Source organism: Myotis lucifugus, unplaced genomic scaffold (assembly GCF_000147115.1).
Source record: "Myotis lucifugus unplaced genomic scaffold, Myoluc2.0 scaffold_536, whole genome shotgun sequence".
Taxonomy (NCBI): domain Eukaryota; kingdom Metazoa; phylum Chordata; class Mammalia; order Chiroptera; family Vespertilionidae; genus Myotis; species Myotis lucifugus.
The window spans coordinates 244,816-268,462 of record NW_005871584.1 but is presented as its reverse complement, the minus strand read 5'-3'; the positions used below and the strand labels follow the sequence as shown (position 1 = coordinate 268,462).

The 23,647-nt window shown below is 44.8% G+C and overlaps 1 protein-coding gene and 1 non-coding gene across 7 annotated transcripts in view; one reads left to right on the top strand and one right to left on the bottom strand.

Moving 5' to 3' along the window:
* The window catches only part of CLASP1 (cytoplasmic linker associated protein 1), a 266,904-nt gene that overhangs the window by 150,866 nt on the left and 92,391 nt on the right, over window positions 1-23,647 (bottom strand). For 5 of the 6 annotated variants that reach the window (XM_023745324.1, XM_023745323.1, XM_014446407.2 and 2 more), the window contains exons 3-7: window positions 20,421-20,499; window positions 18,591-18,694; window positions 17,679-17,770; window positions 15,322-15,397; window positions 9,020-9,117 (exon numbers count right to left, since the gene is read on the bottom strand). In XM_023745324.1, coding sequence (XP_023601092.1) covers window positions 9,020-9,117; window positions 15,322-15,397; window positions 17,679-17,770; window positions 18,591-18,694; window positions 20,421-20,499 — 449 coding nt within the window. Of the gene's footprint in view, window positions 1-9,019; window positions 9,118-15,321; window positions 15,398-17,678; window positions 17,774-18,590; window positions 18,695-20,420; window positions 20,500-23,647 lie in introns of those variants that run through there. The other variant, XM_023745327.1, reaches the window with a different exon arrangement.
* LOC111823528 lies at window positions 21,047-21,172 on the top strand. The gene has a single exon (XR_002826563.1). It is a non-coding gene; the product is annotated as a U4atac minor spliceosomal RNA (small nuclear RNA).

The following is a 23,647-nucleotide window of genomic DNA, read 5'->3' as shown; positions in this document are numbered from 1 at the left end:
TTTCGGAGAACAAGAAAAATAGGTTTATTTGCACTTACGCTTATTAATTTGTGCAGTTCTTCAGTGTCTGATAAGTTAATGTTCAAGAAAAAATATTAATTTTTATTAAAATGTATTATTTTATGTTAACGATGACTCATGTATTTCAGCCCTTTGTATCCAGCATGTCTTTATCAAATAAACCTATGTTGCTATGAAAATTGAACCTTTTTTTTTTGCGGCCCACATAAACTTAAACCTTGTTTATTTGGCCCATGCTAGCCTTTGAGTTTGACATGCTTGCTTTACCCTGACACCATGATCAAAAAGAATCAGGGACAACTGATTCACAGGGCAGCTGCCTGAGGTGCCAATCACAACTGGAGCCAAGAAACTGACCAAAGAGCTTACAAGGAAAAGCTGTAAAAAGCTCTGACATATTCCTGGGTAACTAGGAGGCCACACGTGTGTGCAAGGCTGGGTACCTGCCCAGGGAAGACCCAAGAAGGCACTGTCTCACCTCTGGCAGTAAAGGGGAAGGTGGAGATGCACAAACTGCCGGCCAGGAAACTGAAAGCATGCCCCAACACACACAGAGAGCCCTTCGGCAAAGGCTGAGAGATACACCGGCTGAAAACCTATTCAATCGTTGGCTAACTCTAAGCCAGTGGTCGGCAAACTCATTAGTCAACAGAGCCAAATATCAACAGTACTTCTTCAAAATAGACTCACCCAGGCCGAAAACCGACTTCTGCGCATGGGCCACGAAGTTTCAATAGCACTGTACGTGCACGCCGCACGTGGTATTTTGTGGAAGAGCCACACTCAAGGGGTCAAAGAGCCGCATGTGGCTCACGAGCCGTGGTCGAAGCTAACCAAGCAAAGACTTCAGTAGTCACACACAACAACAGAATACAGACTACAGAATCGTTCAGGCAAGTCACTAAGTAAGCAATAAGCAACGAACACCATCAACAACAAGCCTGGGGAGGGAGAAGAACGTGCTTTTCAGAGGCGCCACAACATATAATTTGAAATGATGAGTTTCAACAAAAAATTATGAGACGTATAAAGTAATAAGAAAATATAGCCCATACACAGGGAAAAAATCAATCAACAGAAACTATCTTTAATGGAAGCCCAGACACTGGAATTAACCTAATGAAATCTACCATTATAAGTATGTTGTAAAGAACTAGAGCAGTGGTTCTCAACCTTCTGGCCCTTTAAATACAGTTCCTCATGTTGTGACCCAACCATAAAATTATTTTCGTTGCTACTTCATAACTGTAATGTTGCTACTGTTATGAATCGTAATGTAAATATCTGATACACAGGATGGTCTTAGGCGACCTCTGTGAAAGGGTCGTTTGACCGGTAAAGGGGTCGCGACCCACAGGTTGAGAACCACTGAACTAGAGGAAAGTATAAGAGCAATGTCTCAACAAATAGATAATATTAATAAAGAGAGAGAAAACATAAGAAAGAAACAGGTAAAAATTCTAGAAATGAAAAGTACAATAATTGCAAAAATTCACTAGGGACTCAACAATGGGTTTGAGCTGCAGAAGAAAGAAGGAGCAAACTTAAACATGAGCCAATTGCAAATACCCTGTTTGAGAAACAAAAGAGAAAAAAAACAAGAGGGGTGTGTAAAAAAAAAAAAAGAGCAGCAACTAAGAGATCATCTTCCTACGATATGAACATATACATAATGGAAATTCCAGCAGAGAAGAAAAAAAGGGACAGAAAGAATATGTAAAAAAATAATGACTATAAACTTTCCAAATTTTATATAAAATATTAACCTATATATTAAAGAAGAAGTTTTAACAAATTCCAAACAGGATAAAGTTAAAGAGAACCTAACCTGGATACATGATAAGCAAAATGTCAAGAGAAAAGACAAATTCTTGAAAGCAACAGTACAGAAGCTGCTCATGTACAAGGATCCTTAATAAAATTAGTAACTGCTTTCTCATAAAAAAACAATGGGGGGCAGGCAGCAGTGGATGACATATTCAAAGTCCTGAAATTAAAAATCTCCACCAAGAATTCTATAACCAACAAATTTACCCTTCAAAAATGAAGCAGTGCCCTAGCCTGTTTGGTTCCGTGGATAGAGTGTCAGCCTGCGGATCAAAGGGTCCCGGGTTCGATTCCAGTCAAGGGCATGTACCTTGGGGACAGTACCTTGGTTGCAAGCTCCTCCCCGGGCCGGGCCGGGCCCTGGTGAGGGCTCCTGCAGGAAGCAACCAATCAATGTGTTTCTCTCACATTGATGTTTCTCTCTCTGTCTTTCCCTCTCTCTTCCACTCTCCCTAAAAAAATCAACAGAAAAATATCCTCAGGTGAGGATTAACAACAACAACAAAGAACAAAAAATAAAGAAGCAGCAGCCCTAGTTGGTTTGGCTCAGTGAATAGAGCATCGGCCTGCGACTAAAGGGTCCTGGGTTCAATTCCAGTCAAGAGCACATGCTGGGGTTGTGGGCTCGATCCCCAGTAGGGTGTGTGCAGGAGGCAGCCAATCAATGATTCTCTCTCATCACTGATGTTTCTATCTCTCTCTCTTCCTCTCTGAAATCAATAAAAATATATATATTTTTTAAATGAAGCCGACAGCATGGATGGACCTGGAGAGTATTATGCTAAGCGAAATAAAGCCAGTCAGAGAAAAACAAGTATCACATGATCTCACTCATATGTGGAATCTAATGAACAAAATACACTGACAAAAAAAATAGGGCCAGAGAGATGGAAACATGGAACAGACTGTTGACTCTCAGGGGGAAGGGGGGTTGGGGAGATGGGAAGAGATATTACCCCGAGAACATATATGCACAGCCCATGGACACAGACAATAGTGTGGTGAAGGTCTAGGGTGGGACAGGAGCTGGGTAGAGGGGTCAAAAATGGGGAGATTGGGGGACATCTGTAAAGTGTCAACAATAAAAAACTAAAATAAAAAAGGATGAAATCAAAAGAGGAATTATAAAATACTTTGAGATGAATGAAAATGAAAACACAATATGCCCAAACTTATAGGATGCAGCTAACATAGAACTCTTTAAAGAAAAATTTATAGGCATAAATGTCTATCTTAAAACACAGGATCTCAAATCAATAACCTAACCTTCACCTTAAAAAACTTGGTGGGGGTGGGGAGAGCAAAAGCAACCAAACAAAAGGAAGAAATAGTGACAATTCAAGCAGAAATATATAAAAAAGGGAAACAGAAAAACATTAGAGAAAATCAACAAACCAAAAGTTAGTTCTTGGAAAAGACCTTTAGCTAGAATGACCAAAGAGAAAAGATTCAAACTACTGGAATTAAAAGATGAAAGAAGACATATTTCTAATTGTCCTTAGAAAAAAAGAAAAATTACAAGAGGGCAACATGAACTCTGTCAAAAATTAGATAACTTAGATAAAATTCCTAGATAGACACAAACTACCAAAATGGACTCAACAAGTAACAAAATCCTAATAGACCTATACCAAAAGACATTAATTATAGTAATCAAAACACATCCCCCTAAAGCAGCGGTTCTCAACCTGTGGGTCGCGACCCCTTTGGGGTTGAACGACCCTTTCACAGGGGTCGCCTAAGACCATCGGAAAACACATATATAATGACATATTGTTTTTGTGATTAATCACTGTGCTTTAATTATGTTCAATTTGTAACAATGAAATTGGGGGTCACCACAACATGGGGAACTGTATTAAAGGGTCTCGGCATTAGGAAGGTTGAGAACCACTGCCCTAAAGCAAAGGCCCAGATGGTGAACACTTGGTAAATTCTAATAAATGTTTAAATAAGAATTAATACCAATCCTTCACAAAGTCTTTTAAAATATAGATGAGGACAGGGGAAACTAGGTAGAGGAGGAGAGGAATAATCAGCTTTTCTATAAATCTAGAATGGCTCTAAAAAATAGTCTAGCCCAGCCAGTGTAGAGCATTAACTGGCTCAAGTGGTAGAGCATTAACCCATGAACCAGGAGGTCACAGTTCGATTCCAGGTCAGGGCACATGCCAGGAGCTGAAAGCTCCATCTCCAGTAGGGTCATAAGGGGTGCAGGAGGCAGTTGTTCAATGACGCTTTCTCATAATTGATGTTTCTATCTCTCCTTTCCTCTCTATGAAATCAATAAAAAATATATTTTAAAAAATAGTAAATTATTTTTAGGTAGGTAGATAAGTATAGATATAGAGATACTGGTAAAGAAACTAGCCCAGATCCAAACACAAGGTTCCAAGTTGAAAGGCCCTCCAAGCAATGAAAATAGTCTCTATAAGACTCCTCACCATAAAGTTTCAGACAAACTCTAGAGACAGAAAATCAAAGTTATCTACTTTGATAGACTGCAGAATCAGAATGACTTTGGACTTCTCAGTAGAAAGAAACACTAAAAGCTGGAATACATGGACATTAGTTTTAACATTCTGGATGAAAATGACTTTCAACCTAGATTTCTAAATCCTGACAAACTACCAATATCAAAATAGAATAAAGATCTTCTCAGACTCAAAGAAAGTTTCCTCCACATCTTTTCTGAGAAAGCTAATGGAGGATATGCATAACTAAAATAAGAGAGAAAACCAAAGAAGACATGGTGCCCCCCCACCCCCAAAAAAAAAACAAACACCAGATGCCTCTGTAGAGAAAGGAGAAGTGAAGCCTCGACATGCTGGTAGAGCTGCCAGGAGGATACATAAAATTGAGGCTGTGAAGGCAGAGAGGCAGCCCGTCAGACCAGACAGGTTCAAGGTCACGTCCACAACTGGCAGTACACAGACAGTCCTCAGGGTAAGATGTGGACACTATGCACATGAAATATGATTAATAACCCAGGACAAACAAAAGGATGTGGGGGGGGGAGGTAAAGTAATTATAATTCACCAAATATAGATAGTGCATGGCATACTTAACTATAATATAAACTAAATGTTCTAATCAAAATTAAAACATGACTATATTTGGTGGGTGTGGAGATGGCAGCTATACATGAGGGAGGTTAGAAAGAAAGAGCTGAAATTTACCCTCCATGATGCAAAGTAAAGTTCTTGTGACAAAAAAAACTAAGGTTTAGCAGTACATGCACAGTATTTGGAGACAGAGCAATAGGTACAAAAGCAGCCATAAGCCAGGTGACAGCGTTTGCCTCTGCAGAAAAATGGCAGAGGGGTAAGGACCTGCCTTTCTTCCATCTCTTATACACCTTGTCAGCTCTCTCTGCATACATCACTGGCAGGAACAACCTTAGAAATGAGAGCAGACATTGTCGAGCACATCTTTCATCCTGCTCTTGCCGTGGGCCCTCTACAGCACTAAGCTTTAGCAAGCAAATTTACAACAAGAAAGTTTCCATTTTTTCCTTAACTATACAATCAGTAAGTAATAATGTCTAGTGAATGTCCATAAATTTTTAAATAGATTGAAATAGCAAAACAAACATGAGAACTATTCAAAACTGCAGGGTCACAGTAAGTTCACCACATGGCCACAATGCATCAGATGGCATGCATCGGCTCCCTCTATAAATTAAAGTTTCTCCAGGTTTAAAGCAGCTGCTATTCCAGGCAATTGGTTCCCAAATGATGGTACCAGAGACAAACACCAGTCTTTTACCCATAGCTTCCAAACTAAATATACCACACTGATACAAATATCGCCTGGCATATCCAACAGGAGGACAGGGAATGCCATAGCGTGCTGAAAGCACGTGTCTATGAAAGTAAGCCACAGGAGTGACAGAGGGTGCCCAGCATGCCACACAAACATCACGCAACCATATGGCATGCTACACTGGATAGCTACAAACTGTGCACTTACTTTCTGCATATATCATGTGCATGAACTGTGAAAATAATGTGTTAAACAATGTAAAATGGCCGAAGACCATCCTAACTAAAGTTCACAGCTCAACAATGCTGAGATCCTGTGTGGGGGGAGAGACCTGCTAACATGAAGACTTGGTTAAAAATCTCTGCTTTATTTTTTGGCTCAAATATGATTTTAGCCACCAGACAACAAAGCTAAAACAGCTTTTAACACGTGACCCAAACCCCTAATTCCAGCTCCTTCAATGTGACGGGCACTTCCCAACTGTGAAATGAACAAAGAGAACTGCTGCTCAGATGAGTCTGCTCTTATTAAAGTTATTTAGCTGGTATGATGAAGGCATTCTTTTACATCATGTATTTTTTTAGAGTTATAGTTAACCTTCTTCTCAAATGTAGTTCTCAATGAGCAAACTCATAGGAGGTCAACATTTTCATTCCAGGACAAAACTCAAGTTTTAGAAAGCATTAAGCAAATTCTACAAGATTTCATTAGTCCTATGGAATCCCGCTAAGCTGAAAAATCTGCTATGCTCACATAATAACAAAAAAGTCTATAATGATGTAACAGAGGTCTAGAATAGTCAAGTATTCAAGTCAACCATTGGAGCCACACAGAGTAGACACTGAGTTTCCCAAACAACAGCAGAATTCTTTACAAGTCTCGTTCCATTTGGACACATCCCCAACAAAATAAAAGTGGCAGCCAGAGCCTCTGACACTCAGTGCTAGACCTTAGGTAACTGTCTTGCAATAAATCCAAAGAAACCTGGTTTCAGCTTCTTTCACTAGAGCATGTTTTTAAAGAACTGCCAGCCTCATTCTCCAAGCCCTGTGCATTCACAAGAACGGCTGTGACCATGTGTGTCCATTTTAACAGGACTACCTTCTCCATTTGGTCAGAATTTGGGGGGAAATTTTTAGATAACATGAGATAGCAGAAACCCCCATTCCTATTCACAGAGGCCCAGCTCTTCTGTAGCTTTTTATATATTTTTAAAAAGTATGTGGCCCTGGCTGGTGTGGCTCAGTTGGTTGGAGTGTTGCCCCATACACCAGAAGGTGGTGGGTTTGATTCCCGGTCAGGGCACATACCCAGGTTACGGGTTTGATCCCCAGTCCGGGCGTGTACGAGAGGCAACTGATCTATCTCTCTCTCTCTCTCTCTCTCTCTCTCTCTCAAATTAAAAAAAAAAAAAAAAAGATTAGCAGAAAGCACACGACACGCATACCTGGGGCTCTGGCATCCACTGCCTCTAGGACCTTACCTAAAACACCCTCTATGCTGAGGGGCTTCTAGGCCACTCCCACATTTAACAATTTGCTAAGAGAACTCACCATATAGTCATACTCACAGCTGTAATTATTACAGGACAATCGTAGTAAAAGAACACAAAGAAAACCAGCAACTGGAAAAGGTGTGCGGGGTGAGGACCAGGTGCGCCAGGCACAAGCTTCCTAGAGCCTCCACTGGTGAAGTCACACAGGATGTGGTTAATCTCCCAGCAACGGGTGGGGACCACCTGGGAAAGGCGGTCTGCTCATTAGAGTCTCAGTGCCTGGAGATTTTATTGGGGCTGGTCACACAGACACCCTCTGCCCAGTACTTCCCAAAATGTCAGACTCCCTGAAGGAAAGTAGGGGCACAGCGTAAGGCCTGCACCGTGGGGCACAGGGAGCCACTTTTTGGGAATACTGGGAATCTTCCCCTCATCCAAGTTTCCAGACACTGCCCAGGGCCAACCCTACAAGCAGGCGTCTCCAGATAGCCGTCCGGCCTGCGGTGCCAGCTCCTTCCTGCACCCACCTCTAGGTCTCACCGCAGCAACCTTCGAGCGTTACCCAGGAACCCCACCGTGTGTGCTGCCGGTCCGTTCAGGGCCCCGGCCCCTGTGAGCTGCAGAGCATGGTGAGCCATCCTGGAGCAGGAGAGTCTCACTGCCTAAACCCTGTTTTCCCAACAATGATCGTGACATCATCAAACAGCCCTCTGCCTCCAGCCCCTGCTCTGCCGTTCATCTGTGTCCTCCCTCCAATTTTGCCCAAGAGATTGTTCAGTAGTTTCGTCTTTAAGTTTTGTCTCTCACCATTCATTCAAAATCCAGAAGGCTGAGGTTAGTAAAACATGGGCATAAAAACTCTATTCTCAGAGATTACCTTTGTCAGCACACGAAGAGTAGTTAAAGGCCCATCTCATTGCCTTGTGCACAGCTCAGGGCCCATAGTGAGAGCGATACCGGGTCTGACATGACTCAGCAAGAAAGAACATAGCCCCACGCAGCTACTCGTGGAATCCTGTCCTTAGGGTGAGGGGCCCACTGTCATATCCAATTAAGGGACATCAAGACCCCTGTATACTTCAACATTCCATCCCATGTCTAGGTGCTCTGTAAACTCTTGTCAAACAGGATGAAGAAACGAAAAGGCGAGGCAGAGAACAGAGCTTCAGGCCCAGCTCTGACTCAGCTGTGTGAGCTTGCATGTCTCTGGGCCTCTGCTGTTGCCGTGACCACAAGGACAGGCTCTGACCAGCTGCTCTGTGAGTGCGGTCCACCTCTAACTCGCAGGGTTTTCACATGACTTTCTCCCTTAAAGGAATGGGCGGGGCAAGGGGTTTGGAATTCATTTGGTGCAAGGTTTCTGCATCACAGTTCAAATTATGCACATCCAACTCTCCATTAATTTTTAAATTCAGACACAACAGAGACATCTGTGCACTCAAGTTGCCTTGGGTCTGATAAGATGCTGACCCCCAGCTTCTTCGCGGGGAGGCTGACATTACTGAACAGAAAACTACCATTTCAAAGATGTTTTCCAAACCAAACTCATTCTTAGAAAGGCTCCACTCACTCAAAGATACTCTAAGCACATACTATAACTAGGTGCTGTGTGTATATAATATATAGAACCATCTGAACCAAAAGAATGGTGAATTTTCAAAATCCATCCATTTTAAATATGCTTCTAAAATCAGGGGCTGGCCTGGGACTTGGCGAGATGTCTGGGTGAGGAATTGGAATGGGAAGGGACCCCTGACATACCATACGATCAGGACATTCTCTCCCATCACCAATCCACTAACCATACATTCTTTGAAAATTTATCACAACAAAAGAAGAAGTGCAAACCAAAATGTTAACTGAAAAACAGCAGGAGGAAGAGCAGAAGAAGGGAAAAAAGTCTGAACTCACCGGGACTGCGGCAATCCTTTTTTACTGAGGTCCGCCCTCACACGTTCTCCTACATGTCTGTAAATTTCCACTAAGCTGTTTATTGCTGCATCTCGAACCTAGATGTAAAAGAAGAGATCTTACAGCTCTCGGTGTCATCCCACAGCACTTCCTGCTGGGACACAGCAGGCTACACACCACCCCAAGTTCATTGCCATTTTACCAATGCAACTGTGTATACAATCCTTTCTAGCTATTAGACCAGATGAACCCATGGTTAACAGTTTTGACTCTGTAGGTACAATCCCAAAGAGTAGAAAAACTTAGGTCCTATTCCCATATACATATTCAAGTCCATATCCCTTAGTTTTTTTTTTTCATTCTTTAAGATGATGTCAGAAAACTAGAATTTTCAGGGCATCTTTCCAAATTAGAAAGTAATACAAATACATAATTTATACTGACAATAAAACACCATGTAAAGTACTCTGGATTTAGGTCAAACAGTAAGTGAATAAGGAAAATGGGCAGTACGGCCTGTATTCAAGAAGCTCATAAATTAAAAATTAAAAATGAGAAAAACACTCATGGTTCTAGAAAGGAAATGGGGAAAATTCCATATATTCTACATTTAATACAGGAGAGGCTGTAATAAAATCACTTTATACATGAGTACAAAGAGCTGGTAGTTTAGGGAGGGAACACGCACACCACAGGAGACCAAGGAATGTTCTATGGGGAGGAAGGAACCACCTGGAATGTGCCTGAATGTGCATTTTACCAGGAAAGGATGCAATGAGGCAGCTGCCAAGCGAGGCGCAGCCTGCACAAGGGCCTGGGAGCAGAGTGAAGGGCGTGAGCCTCAGGAAGAGCAAGTAAGCAGCCAGGACAAACACAAATATGAACAAAGGAGGCAGCAATAAATAAGGCTCAAGGGCAGAATGGAATAAAAAAAGAGAGAGGAAAAAAACTAGGGGAAACTCAAATATGAACTATTACACATTACCATTATGTCAATATTAAATTTATTGAATGTGAAAATGAGATAGCTATATATATAAAAGGCTAATATCCTAAGTGTCCAAGGGTCCGACCGGTCGCTATGATGCGCACTGACCACCAGGGGGGCAGACGCTCAATGCAGGAGCTGCCATGATGGGCACAGAGAAATGGCACCATGGACCTTCACCCACAAAGCAACACTCGGCTTCCCCAAGTGAGACACAGGCCCTACCACCACCCTGCACAGCCACAGCCCACCAAATCGCAGCCAACGCTGCTGAGACCCCATGGTGCAAAATGCGGCCCACAGCCCAGCCCAGCCCAGAAATGGTGGCCATGGTGCCAGGTAATAACATCACATAGCAACCGCCCGGCTTCCTCTCCTTGGCAGCGACTAGCCTCCTTGCAGTTTCTTCAGCCCAGGAACACAGCTTGCTTTGTAGCCAGGTGCAAACATTTCACACTGTAACCAAATGTCTGTAAAGCGTTTTCCCGTGCCTCATCTCATTTGATCCTCACAGAAGTCCTGGAGGAGGTAGATAGACTCGGTGGAATCCCATTTTCTTTTCATTAGCAGGAAAATGGAGATTTAGAAAATTTAGAAACTTGACCCAACTGAAAAGAAGAAATGGTGGACCTTGAAAATGACTTCAGGTTTTCTCACTGCGCAGAATATAGTCAAACACTGCTGCAGTTAAATATTTTACCCTTTGTTCTCCCTGTGTGATCTACAATAATAATCTGCTTCATGTTGATATTTACTGCTGTGTTGCTGACAATTACCTGAAAGAGAAGTTGGGGTGCTTCACTGGGCTGGAAGAAGTTAAGCTACATCAGAAAGCAGGTCTAATTAAGCAAGTTCATTCTATATATATAAAAGGCTAAGTTGACTTGTGCTTGCACGATACATATAAAGCTCTCGCTGGCACCAATCGCATGTGTACGTTTCAATCTGTCATTGTCAAACGTGAATTTGGTTGACACTTCTATTATAGAGAATAGTGATATTAAAATGTTTCTTCTAATTAATTTCCTTTCAATGTGCACAAATCCGTGCACTGGGCCACTAGTGCTTATATAAGAAAATGTCCTGTTGTTAGGAGATGCACAGTATAAAGCATCAGGACTAAAAATATCATGTCTATAAGACACTTTCAAATATTCAGGAAAAAGCGTATTTTTGTCTACCTCAAACTCACCACAAGAAGGAACCCTAACATTTCAGGCCAGTAGGACTGCACAAGACAAGAGCCCACATGTTCAGCATTACCTGCCGGGCCTGAGTTGAATGCTTTACAGATTCTGAGGTCTCTGCATCTGCAGCCATCCTCACAGGGCCTCTGGGGACCGTGTCATGGGGTCTGGGGCAGTGAGGCCAGCCACCTGCCGCCTGAGTGCAGGCCCACATCCTTCTCACCTTAGAACACTGCCTTCCACTGAGGGTGTCAAAATAGAGATCCCTGTGAATCCCACAACTTGAGGGACGGCTCCACCTCCAGAGAAAGGAAGGGTGCGGTAAGCTGATGGGAAGCACACCTACCCTCTCCTGGGAGAACAGCCCCAGCCAGCCTGCCTTGGAGAGCGGGTGCCACACCCCTGCAGACTCAGCGCGGCCTCAAATGCACTGCGCTCACTGCCATGGCCTGCAGCCCTGGGCACAGGCTCCCCATTCGGAGCACAGCTGGCTCAGCCCAGTTCAGGTCCAGCCGCAGGGAGTACCGAGACCAACAATTCTCAGACACTTAAAGATGCGCATGGAAGTCTTTATCTGAAACAGAGACTTCCTATGGTGAGTGACGTCTTAGCACGCTGCCTTTGCTGGAGCCACTGTCCTCCTAGCTCTGCAAACTGCACTCCGGGAAGGAAACCCTATCCTGAGCTCAGGAGGTAAAATCTCAGTGTAACACAGGGAAGGGAAGGGATTCTCCACAGGAAACCTGAGGGAGCGGGAGGGCCGCAGGGAACTCAGGAGCATCTCCGCCCTTGCCAAGAGAAATGCCGGACACCACAAACACATGAACACCACAAACACACGACACTGAGGGAAAGGGGTCGCTGGCAGGGCACTTGATAACGTGAGAACCACTCGTTCCTGGTGGACAGGAGGGAATACAGTGTTAAGGTTATGTTTGAAAAGAATCTTATCTTTTACAGTATTTAAGAATTAAATGAGCTCGACCTGTGTGGCTCAGTGGTTGAGCATCAACCTATAAACCAGGAGGTCACGGTTGAATTCCTGGTCAGGGCACATGGCTGGGTTGTGGGCTCAATCCCCAGTACGGGTGTGAAGGAGATGGCCAATCAATGATTCTCTCTCATTACTGATGTTTCTATTTCTGTCCCTCTCCTTCCTCTCTGAAATCAATAAAAACATTTTTAAAAGAAGTAAATGAAATGCTGTCTAAGATTTGCTTCAAAATATTGGGATGGGGGAGGGAGCACAGATGGAACTAAACTGGCCTTGTCTCATCAGCTGCTGAAGCTCGATGATGGCAATGAGATGCACTCTCATTCTCAGTGTCCTGCAGGTTTCAACCTCTCAGTACAGAAAAGTTAAAACAGGAGGAACACGGGAAGCACCAGGCTTTCGTCAACCAGGCAGGCGGAGCATGCAGGCGGCTGGGCTGGACCTGGGCTGTGTCTTTGGGGACAGCTGCAAAGGACAAAGCCCAAGGACTGAGCCAGTCTCTGGGAAATGACTGTTCACTAACAAAGCCTAGAGCCCCTCCTCATGATGCAGGACAATGCCTTCTCCCACGGCTCCAGCCGAAAGCATCCTAAGCAACACCCCTCTATCTGTATGGAGGGGTTCCCCACTGCCAGTCACTCTGCCCAGACCAATATGCAAATGAACTCACGCCCTCTAAGGGAGAGGTGTCCAGAGTTTACACCGTGTCAGCGGCCTCCTGAGAGCCAGGCAAACTCCCCACGCGAGAGCTGAAGGCACAGAGCACAGCGGCAGCACTGCCCAGATACCACTGTCCTCTCTGGCCTGAGACAAATGCTAAGAAGGGCAAGTCATTCAAGCAGCTGTGGGGTGTCTACTGAACCCTCACACTGCTGGAGGGCAGTCCTGGGACAAGGAAGCGGAGCGAGTCACAGTCCTGACCCTCAAGGGCCAGACTAATGAAAAAGTTAAAGGCAAGCCCTGGCCGGTGGCTCAGTGATTAGAGCGTCGGCCAAGCCCAGAAGGGTCTTCAGTTTCATTCCGGTCAAGGGCACGTACCTTGGTGGTGGGCTCAATGTCTGGTGTCTGGTCCAAGTGCGTGTGGGAGGCAACCAATCGATGTGTCTCTCTCACATTGGTGTCTCCCTCTCTGTGCCTCTCCCTGTCACTCTAAGAAAATCCGTGGAAAATAGCCTCAGGTGAAGGAGGCATGGGTAAGTGGATGGGATCAGAGAAGGGGCTGGGAAGTTTCCTGCAGGAGGGTGCTGGAAATGCGGCTTGTGTGCGTCTGCGCTTGCACACGCATCCGTGCAGACCAAACACTCCAAAAGCGGGTGTGAGCACATGACCCTTGAGCACTCCATCTGGAACACTCTGACTCTATCAGATTGCTAACAGCTGCCCAGGGAGCACCAACCTCATTTTACCAGAAATGTTCATCTCCCACAGGCCCAGCGTGACTACTCATCACCTGTGGCTAAGTAAGCAACTGCATTAGGGACAAGTAAGTTCAACTAGCCAGGCTGGCTTTCCTGCTCCACTAAAGCATACCCTCCAAGTGTGGCCTCTATAAAGGACTTTTCCACAGAAAACAAAAATGGAGACAACACCAAAAAGGGGAGGGGGCCAATAACTCATTGAGTAATCTAGAATTTTTAAATTAATGCTGAACATAAAGTATGATTCCATAAATCAAAATATCTAACAATTGTATTTGGATGTTAACTATATATTTTCAATGCAGCTGGGTAAGAGATGAATGGAGAGAAGTAGGCGCCAGCCGAGGAGACGAGACAGTGGGGCAGTGAGCCTGAGACGCCAGGCTGGGAAGAAAAGCAGCAGAACAGCAGCTGAGAGGGTGCGAAAGTGCAACTGGGGTTCAGGGCCAAGAAGAAAGGATAAGACAATGAATGGGAGGGTCCCAGGAGCTGGTGGGAGCAGGAGAGCACGGCGAGGCTCTCTGCAGGGACTTGAGCAATCATGACGGCCTGTTCGGCCCTGGCTGGGATTGAGGTGGTCAGAGCATCATCCCCATATGCCAAGGTTGCAGGTTTGATCCCCCAGTCAGGGCACATACAAGAATCAACCAGTGAATGCAGAAATAAGTGGAATGACAAATCTCTCTCTCTCTCTTTTTCTTTTTCCTCCCTCTCTCAAGTTAATCAATTAATAAAAAAATTTAAAATAAAAATAAATAAAATGAAGACCTGTTTACTATACAAATGTATCCTTGGTAAGTTTGTGTTCCTATTTTCAACCCTGAAATGAAATGTTTTCTTAACAGCCTGCACGAGTGAACGTGGACCAGAGGACTCAGCTGTGACCGAGCTGGCCCAGACCTGCCCAGCCCGGGGAGATGGCACCTGGCCACAGCTTACCCACTCCTCTCCCTCCCGTCAGCTCAGGAAGTGGGGCCTCCTTTTCGTGTTTTGTTTTGTTTTTGAATTTAGGTAAAATTTACATAAAATATCTACAGTTGTCAAGGGTTCAAGGAGTTTCCACAGGTGTACACACCAGTATGGCGGCTACCCAAAGCAAACCATGAACGTTTCCAGGCCTAGAGAAGTCCCCTCACAACTTCCGGTCAATCCCCACCCACAGTGTTCGCCTCCAATCAGTGTTGGGCATCCTCCCCGAGGCCCACCCTCTTCCAGCTGCAGAGATGGTGGCCAGAGTGATGGGATCCTGGAGGCTGGTCTGGAGGACATCACTTTACAGGCTCATGAAGTCTCAGCCCCATGTGGAAAGAGGGCAGAGTGGCCGCCACATTTACCAATGGTATCTTATAAACGCTAATGGGCTCATGATCTTAAACAATAATCAGAGTTCTATAAAGATGAATAGTCACACCCACCATCAGGTATACATAGAACACCAACAAGCATGTTAGCTGTCTAAACCAGCCGTGGGCAAACTACGGCCCGCAGGCCGGATCCGGCCCGTTTGAAATGAATAAAACTAAAAAAAAAAAAAAGACCGTACCCTTTTATGTAATGATGTTTACTTTGAATTTATATTAGTTCACACAAACACTCCATCCATGCTTTTGTTCCGGCCCTCTGGTCCAGTTTAAGAACCCATTGTGGCCCTCGAGTCAAAAAGTTTGCCCACCCCTGGTCTAAACCAATGACCATTCTCAGGGAAACACACTCACCTGGCTGTTTGGATCTCCAAGTAAATTACATATATGTGGCACGATCTTGTTTAGTGTCAAAGTATGTGCTCCAGAGCTGAAAACAAAAGGAGTGTTTTATCATCAGTGAGAAAGAAGAAACAGAAGCTACTCTGCCCACACTCACCCTCCCCTCCGTGCCCAGGGCCTATCACCCCTCGCACCGGGCTCTCGTCTTCCCATCTTCTCCATCCCCTTCCCACCTGGTTCCAAAATAAAGGTGCTGTGGCGGCCCCTGGGCACTGAGTTCGAAACCATGAGTGCCTCTCCCGGGCATGTCTTCGCCCTGGCACTCGGGCTCTCTCCACCTGGCCCCACGCTGGGCCAAGCCAAGCCCCAGCCCTTCCAGCCAGCTCACCTCCCACATGGCTGTCTCTACATTACTGCTTTTTCATGTAATGGCTCCGACTATGCCCAGCTCGGCACACTCAACTAAACTGTGCACAGCTCGATGCTCCCACTGGCATTCAGGTAGTAAGAGCTGAATGAAAGACTGATGAAGTGGCTGCAGAGGATTCCGACTGACCCTGCTTGTGGCGAGCATGTGTTCACAAGGGCCCACATCGTAAGCACTGGCACAGATAGCTTTGTGAACACAACTCTCTGGCAAGCTGGTTGCTTCCTTAGGATAAACTCTTAGAAGTGAAACTACTACGATCAGCCTTATCCGGCTTGGCTCAGTGGATAGAGCATCAGCCTGTGGACTGAGGGTCCTAGGTTCGATTCCGGACAAGGGCACATGCCTGGGTTGCGGGCTCGTTCCCCAGTAGGGGGTGTGTAGGAGGCAGCCAATCAATGATTCTCTCTCATCATTGATGTTTCTATTTCTCTCTCCTTCTCCCTTCCTCTCTGAAATCAATAAAGAAATATATTTGGAAAAAAAAGAAGTGAAACTACTACAATCAAAGGCTAGAAACATTTTTTTAAAGTTTCCTATACATATGGCCAAATTTAATGGCACTAAAAAGGCTAACACCTTAGGAGGGGGAATTTACATGGTGATAGAAATGTTATCATCCCAATTTTGCTTATAAAAATAATGTAACTTTAGAGACTGGAATAAAATGCACCACAGTTAACAGTGATTATCTGAAGGTGCTAGAATTATGGGTAATCATCATTTTCTTCTTTATTTAAATTTTCTGTAACACAATCAGAAAAGATGATTTGTAATTTCAATTTCAAAAAAGCCTTTCCTACAAATAAGCACATGAAAAATAATCACATCAACAGTCATTAAGGAAATACAAATTCACACCATGAGATATCACCACACACCTATCAAAATGGCTAAAATTAAAATAGTGATAACATTCAATGCTAGCAGGGATGTGATGAAATTGATTCATTCACACATTGCTGGTGGGAATGTAAAATGGTATAGACAACTCGGGAAAATAGTTTGGCAGTTTCTTTTAAAACTAAAAATGATCACTTAGCCTTATCAGTTTAACACCGGATACGGCCTCTATCCAAGGACAGCATACCAAGTGGATTTTTGGAGGAGAGAAATGGCCTAGGAGCTCGCTCCATCCACACCTCGCATCCACCTGGTATTGTAGTACTTCTGGGAAGTGGTGCTCCCCTTGGGGACATCAGTCATACAAAGGGAAGAAAGTTATTTTAAAAAAACTAAAAATAAACTTACCAGTGCACAGCCATTGCACTCTTGAGCACTGACCCAAGAGAAATGAAAGCTGATGCTGAAACAAACTTGTACAAGTGTTCATAGCAGCTTTATTTGTAACAACAAAAAACTGGGAGTGATTCAAATGTCCTTCAACAGCTGAATGGTTAAACAAATCCTGATATGTCTATGCATGGAATTCTACTCAGCAATAAAAAGAAATGAACTATTGTTTAAGCAACATATATGCAACCTCAAGTGGAATGAAAAAAGCCAATCTCAAAGGGTTACACTGTGTATGACCCCATCTACATAACATTCTTGGAATAAAGCCATCGAGGTGGAGAATGGACTAGTGGCTGCCAGAGGTTAGGGACTAACTACAAAGGGGCCGCGTGAGGGAGCCTGGGGTGACGCACAGCTTTGTACCTTGACACGGAACTACACACGTGACAGAACTATGCAGAACTGCACTCACATGTGTGTGACTGGAGGAATGTGAATAAGCTCTGTGGGTTGTATCAATATTAATTTCCTGTGTTGTCATTGCACAGGCAACATGATAACATTGGGGGGAGGAGGGAGAGGGGGTTTGCACGACTCTCCCAATACATTTCTCTACAACTTCCTGAAATCAATAGTTATTTCAAAATAAAAAGTTAAAAATGAAAAAGCTCAGACAAGAAAATCCTCAGGTCCTGCCCAGACTTACGCATTGAGTGTGGCGACAAGGCAGACACACATGCCTTCCCGAGTCCGGAAGTTCTTGTGCTTGAAGCCGCCCAGCATCCGGTCCCACACATACTGTGGATGGCAAAGGACAGGTGAAAAGAGAGGAGGAGACTCCCGCAGCCTTTTGTTTAACTCGGGGCCAGGAAAAGAGGGACTCTCCACAGGGGCCCGTCAGTCCCAGCCGCTAACCCCCATTTAGTCATCAGCCGAGCACACTGAAAAATGGTGACTATTTGTATATCAAGTTAAATTTCTTCCAAACACATTTCTTCATATAATTGTATTTCATTCTCCCAACGACCCCAACAGGAGGTATAGCTGCCCCCATTTCATGGGTGAGGAAAGGGAGGTCGAAAAAGGTTGGGTGACTTCAAAGATCACACACCCACACTGCTCTCCTGCCTGGACCAGCCGTCTCCACCCACCCAGAGCCCACCATCTGCTCATCTTTGAAGGCCAGTCTAGTTTTCACCTTCCCTAGAAGGGTTTTTCCAATAACATGCCCCTTCCCCAGCAATGCGCAGCTGGACCCTGGAAGGCAGGGCTGTGTCTGGGTCCCAGCGGCCCCAGCTCACTAGCAGACAGAGACCAGCCAGGCCTCCTGACACCCAGACATCATAACTGCTCTTTTCAAAGAAATACAGAATCGGTTACATAAATGAGCTCAAGTTTATGGATTAAACCAAGCACTCAAAACCCATGTTAAGTCCACTAACTTATTCAAAATACACCCTTTGCTATTTATTATTTATTTAAATATGGGGATGAGGGGGAGCTATGAAAATTTCCATCTGCAATACATCAGATTAAAATAAATTGTCTTTCTGTATGGAGTAACCCACCAATGTTAGGGGACCACCGGCATGCCTGCCGCGGCCACCGACCGCCCTACCTGGGGATTAGCAGCTTGATCCATGATCTTTAGCAGCAGAGCCTGGTCCTGCTCCCTCACGGAGTCTTTAGCATCTCCCAGTCTGTCTATTAAACTTGGCAGCACTGGAAATCAAAATGCAAAGTGATCAAATGAACACCTGTTGGGGTGGGGTGGTGTCACCAACTGTTGATATTTCCATTAACTGGGAAGACAAATCCTAGCGGAAATGAGGTCCCTCATCTAAAACCATCAATCCCCACAGCACTGTTCTCTTCGTTAAAGTCCAGGGAACTACTCTAAGAATCAGCAAAATCCTTTTTGCATGGGTATATGTGTCTTCTTATTCACATATTCCTCCAGCCACCTCCCAACATCTTCATGCTGGTCAAATATTAAAAAAAGATGTCAATGGAGACCTTAGCAGGAAAGAGTCAATACAAAAGGAAATTCAGGTAAGAGAGACGGGCTCCAGCACATTTCCTTGGGGGTAGGGGCAGACACTTATGGCTCAACCTACCCTTTGTCTCTGTGTTTTACATAAGACACATTCGTGCTTATCCCGCCCCTATGCAGAACGCATCTGTTCTCCCCTTCTCCTCCAGACACCCAGGTGCGGGCCACTGGCCAGTGCTCCAAAGGCACAGGCATCCCAGAGGTCAGATTCTTCTAAGAGTCTATGAACATGAACCTTTCTTTTACAAAAGATATTCCTGACCAATTCAGTTAATTTAGGAGGAAAGTGAAACCCTATTAAAATGTTGAATTTCTTAAAGTAAGGGGGTTTTATTTGAATGGGAAAAGAGCTCCACCTTATCCACAGGAGCACACTAACCAGAAAGTTAAAAGAAAGTAACAGATACCAGCTATATGTAGACCAACTGACACAGAGACGTCTGTGAGAAATGCTCACACACAGATCTGCTTGGTGCTCATGTTGTCATAAACTCGCAGAGGTCAGGAATTTAGAGATGAAATTATCTCTAGACCTATAAAACCTGTGGCTATTTTCATTTCATTTTACTGAAATACTGTTTTCCCTTCAAAGTCAGAAAGTGATGATTTAATACACACGTGTAAGGATGTAACAAAGTGAGAGATAACAGCAGTCCCATCGCCTGGAAGCGCAGGACTGCTGGCGTCTGCAGGACGGCTTAGAGCAGCGGTTCTCAACCTGTGGGTCGCGACCCCTTTGGGGGTCGAACGACCCTTTCACAGGGGTCGCCTAAGACCATCGGAAAACACATATATAATTACATATCGTTTTTGTGATTAATCACTATGCTTTAATTATGTTCAACTTGTAACAATGAAAATACATCCTGCATATCAGATATTTACATTACGATTCATAACAGTAGCAACATTACAGTTATGAAGTAGCAACGAAAATAATTTTATGGTTGGGGGTCACCACAACATGAGGAACTATATTAAAGGGTCGCGGCATTAGGAAGGTTGAGAACCACTGATTTAGAGGGAAGGACTGCTTTGGGGGGGGGGGGGGGGTGTCAGGGCCCAGTAGGGCCAGCCAGGGCTAAACTAGGACAGCTAATTTGCACAGAAATAAAAGAATTCGCAGTAATACTTCGTGCTAGAACACAAATGCTGGAAGCACACAAATGGAGGGCGGGGTCTGGGAGGGATGGGGATGTCGGGAGGTCAGGGAGGGCAGTGGTGCAGCCCCAGCAGGAGGCTGAGGCTAAAGGAGATGGCTGACGCGTAGGAGGGGAGCAGGGGCGCTGGCGGGAGGTTGGGCACGGCTAACTGCAGGATTTGGGGAGACTGAAGAGACTGGAGGCCAGAGGGAGGAGAGTCTGGGGACCCGCCCCACACTTGCCCACAGCTCACCTGTGCCAATCTGCGCCTTGAACCGATCCTGCAGCCGGGTGACTAGCGCGGATAGGATGTCCATGCCCAGAAGAGCCACCTGCAATGAATGGGAAACACCGAGACCCCGTGAGCAGCCGGCCTCAGCCCCAGGGCCCTCGCCCAGCAGCTCCCAGGGCGCCCCCACATTTCTGGCTCAAGCACTGTCCCAGGGTCCAGAGAGCGCGTGCCGACTGGCAAGATTACACTGGTCATCAAGAGGGCTGCTCTTGTACAAATAGAGCAGTTTAGTTTCAAAAGGAAACGGTCGGAGGCGAAAAACGAAATAAAAAGCTGCTACAGCCTGACTACACGTCCGTGAGCTGAGAATGGGAGAATAAGACGCAGCCCCGCCCCCTGGCCCCGCCCCAGCGAGGAGCGCATATGCAAATTGTCTCGTGGCTGGCGCGTGGCCTCCTGGGTAAAACCAAGCGGCCTCTTTGCTCTCTCAAAAGCCTCAGAAAACTAGGAGTTGGTAGTTTGCTTCGGGAGTTGCGGTCAACTTAAGTGCACTAACGCGTAGCGAAGCCGGAACTTGCAAATCAGTCACCACAACCCAACCAGGTATTGGCCAGCACTGCTAGCGGCGCACCCTAAATACGATGCCAACCATCCTTTTCTTGGGGTTGCGCTACTGTCCAATGAACGCCTAGTGAGGGCAGTACTGCTAACGCCTAAACAACACGTTCGCATCAGGCCGGGCTCTGCTTTGCCTTGGTGCAATTTTTGGAACAATTACAAACCCGTCTTTTAAAACTAACCAGTTCACAATGAATTATGGACATCTCACTGACGCAGTATTGCTGCGTGTGCCATCTGCTGGCCAAACTAACCAGGCACCTCCAGTTTACTTCCAGGAGACTCGCTTCACCTTTCTTTTTTTAATTTTGGGGGTGACATGTCCTGCCCGTTTTTTTTTTCTTTTGGCTTAACCCCGCACCACCACTCCAGCCCCCTCCCATCTGTTAGTCTGCTCTCTAAATCTGTCTCTATTTTAGTAGGCATCTCAAATTTTAGTATCTACTTTCTTATACTTAACCTAGGTTGTAGGCTGCATGTTCACTTCAAAATGTGCAAATAACTCACTTCACAAATATGCCTTTGTACTTCAACATCATGTATTAGACCACTGAGCCATTTATGGAAAGATCCATTAGCCATCATAAAAATGATGGCAATATAAGCCCTGGGGAGTCACACTCAGGCATAGAATTTCTTTAGTAAAGACTTATTTTTTGTCAAGCAAGCCCTGTCCCTTGCTTCTGTACATCTAGGTCAGTGGTTCTCAATCTGCCTAATGCCGCGACCCTTTAATACAGTTCCTCATGTTGTGGTGACCCCCAATTTCGTTACAAATTGAACATAATTAAAGCATAGTGATTAATCACAAAAACAATATGTCATTATATATGTGTTTCCCGATGGTCTTAGGCGACCCCCGTGAAAGGGTCATTCGACCCCCCAAAGGGGTCGAGACCCACAGGTTGAGAACCGCTGATCTAGGTTAACACACCTTTGAAATAAGTGTAACCACCCTCAAGAGCACATTATCTTGTTAACTGGAATAGTTCCTGTAATCCAATCTCCGCCTTGCTTTCTCCCACCTCCATATAATCCTTCCTTAATTCCAAATGCATAAAATAAAAAAAAACTGTTACTCTCCAGAGCACTTGAGATCTTGCTCCCCGGCATATATCGTCAGTTTTGGCTCAAATAAAATAATAAAAACCTCTACAGGTTTGAACATTTCTTACATTGACAAGACTAAAATCAGTATTTCACACTCGTATTGTACTTTATTGTTTTTAAGGCACTTTTGGGTGAATCTGAGTAGCCTCACAATAATCTGAGATGCAGACTGTATTATCCTCTTTGCTAATGAGGAAAATAAAGACCAAAGAGTTAGAGAGAATTACTCAAGTCAAGTTCAGATAGTGACCAATCTGAAAACTAACCGAAGCCTCCTAAGTCAAGGCCATGTGCAGTACAGCAAAAGCAGAACCCACGTGCACAGTCTTGTTCCTCCCCTAGCTAGCTTAAGACCTTGAGCAAGTCACAATACTCCTCTGCCAGTACTAGATAACCCCCAGCCAGCCTCAGCTCCAAACCTCTGTGGTGCTCTGAGGCTGAGTATAGGAACAGGTGCAAGGGCTTTATAAATAAAGATCTGGGGTGGGATCCCGGCTACCACCCCTGCTGGCCAGCTGAGCTTAAAATGCTTTGTCAGTCCAATAGGAACAATAACACATTGACCTTAGGGAATACACAGGAGGACTAAGAGTTTTAACAAATTGCCTGCAATATCCAGTGGAACCTCAGATCTTGAACTTAATCCATTTGGAATGCTGCTCCAGAGCAATTTGCTCGAAAACCGAATCATGTCTTCCCATTAGAAATAATGTGAATTGAATTAATCCATTCTAGACCCCAGATGATTCCGTTTTAACCTTTTTTACATATAGTACATGTCTAATGTACTGTTGAATCTATAAATACACACTTCTTTTCTAAAATGTATCCAACCACCGCCTTCGTTCCAGGGTGCCTTTCGGGTCAGCATGCAGCGTCTTTGCTTGTTCAGTATCACTGCCTCCGGAATGCTGTCACGGGCTCACTGCTTTCCTTTATCCAAATCAACACCAGTTTTCCTACCTCTTCAACTGTGGCCACTGTTTCTTTCACACCCTTAGCAACATTAGCACTCCCTCCTCTATTTGTTGCCTGAGACACCCCTTTTGTCACGATGAGGTATCAGCATGAAAGGGTTGTCAGGTGGAAAACAGAAGTTTGGTTCGAACACCAAGACATATTTCCTGGGAACAACTTAGATGCGAACTGAATTGTTCAAGATGAGAGACGCTCAAGAAAAGAGGTTTGACTGTAGTAGGTACTCACTAAACACCAGCTCCTTTCTTTATAAAAGCACCACTTGGAAAAACAAACAAAACAGCATGGCTAACTGAGGGGAGAGAGGGACAATCAGAGTGGGCATAAATCCAAAGTAAGGTCACTCTAAACCCCACTGCCCAACGATAAGCCTCCTAATATGTTGATGACCATCCCTTGAGACATCTGTGCATATACACTGTGCACAGGAATTTTACATGAAGAGGTTCATTTCATATATATACACTGTTATATATACACACTAGAGGCCCAGTGCACAAAATGCATGCACTGGTAGGGTCCCTAGCAGCTGCCAGCGGGTA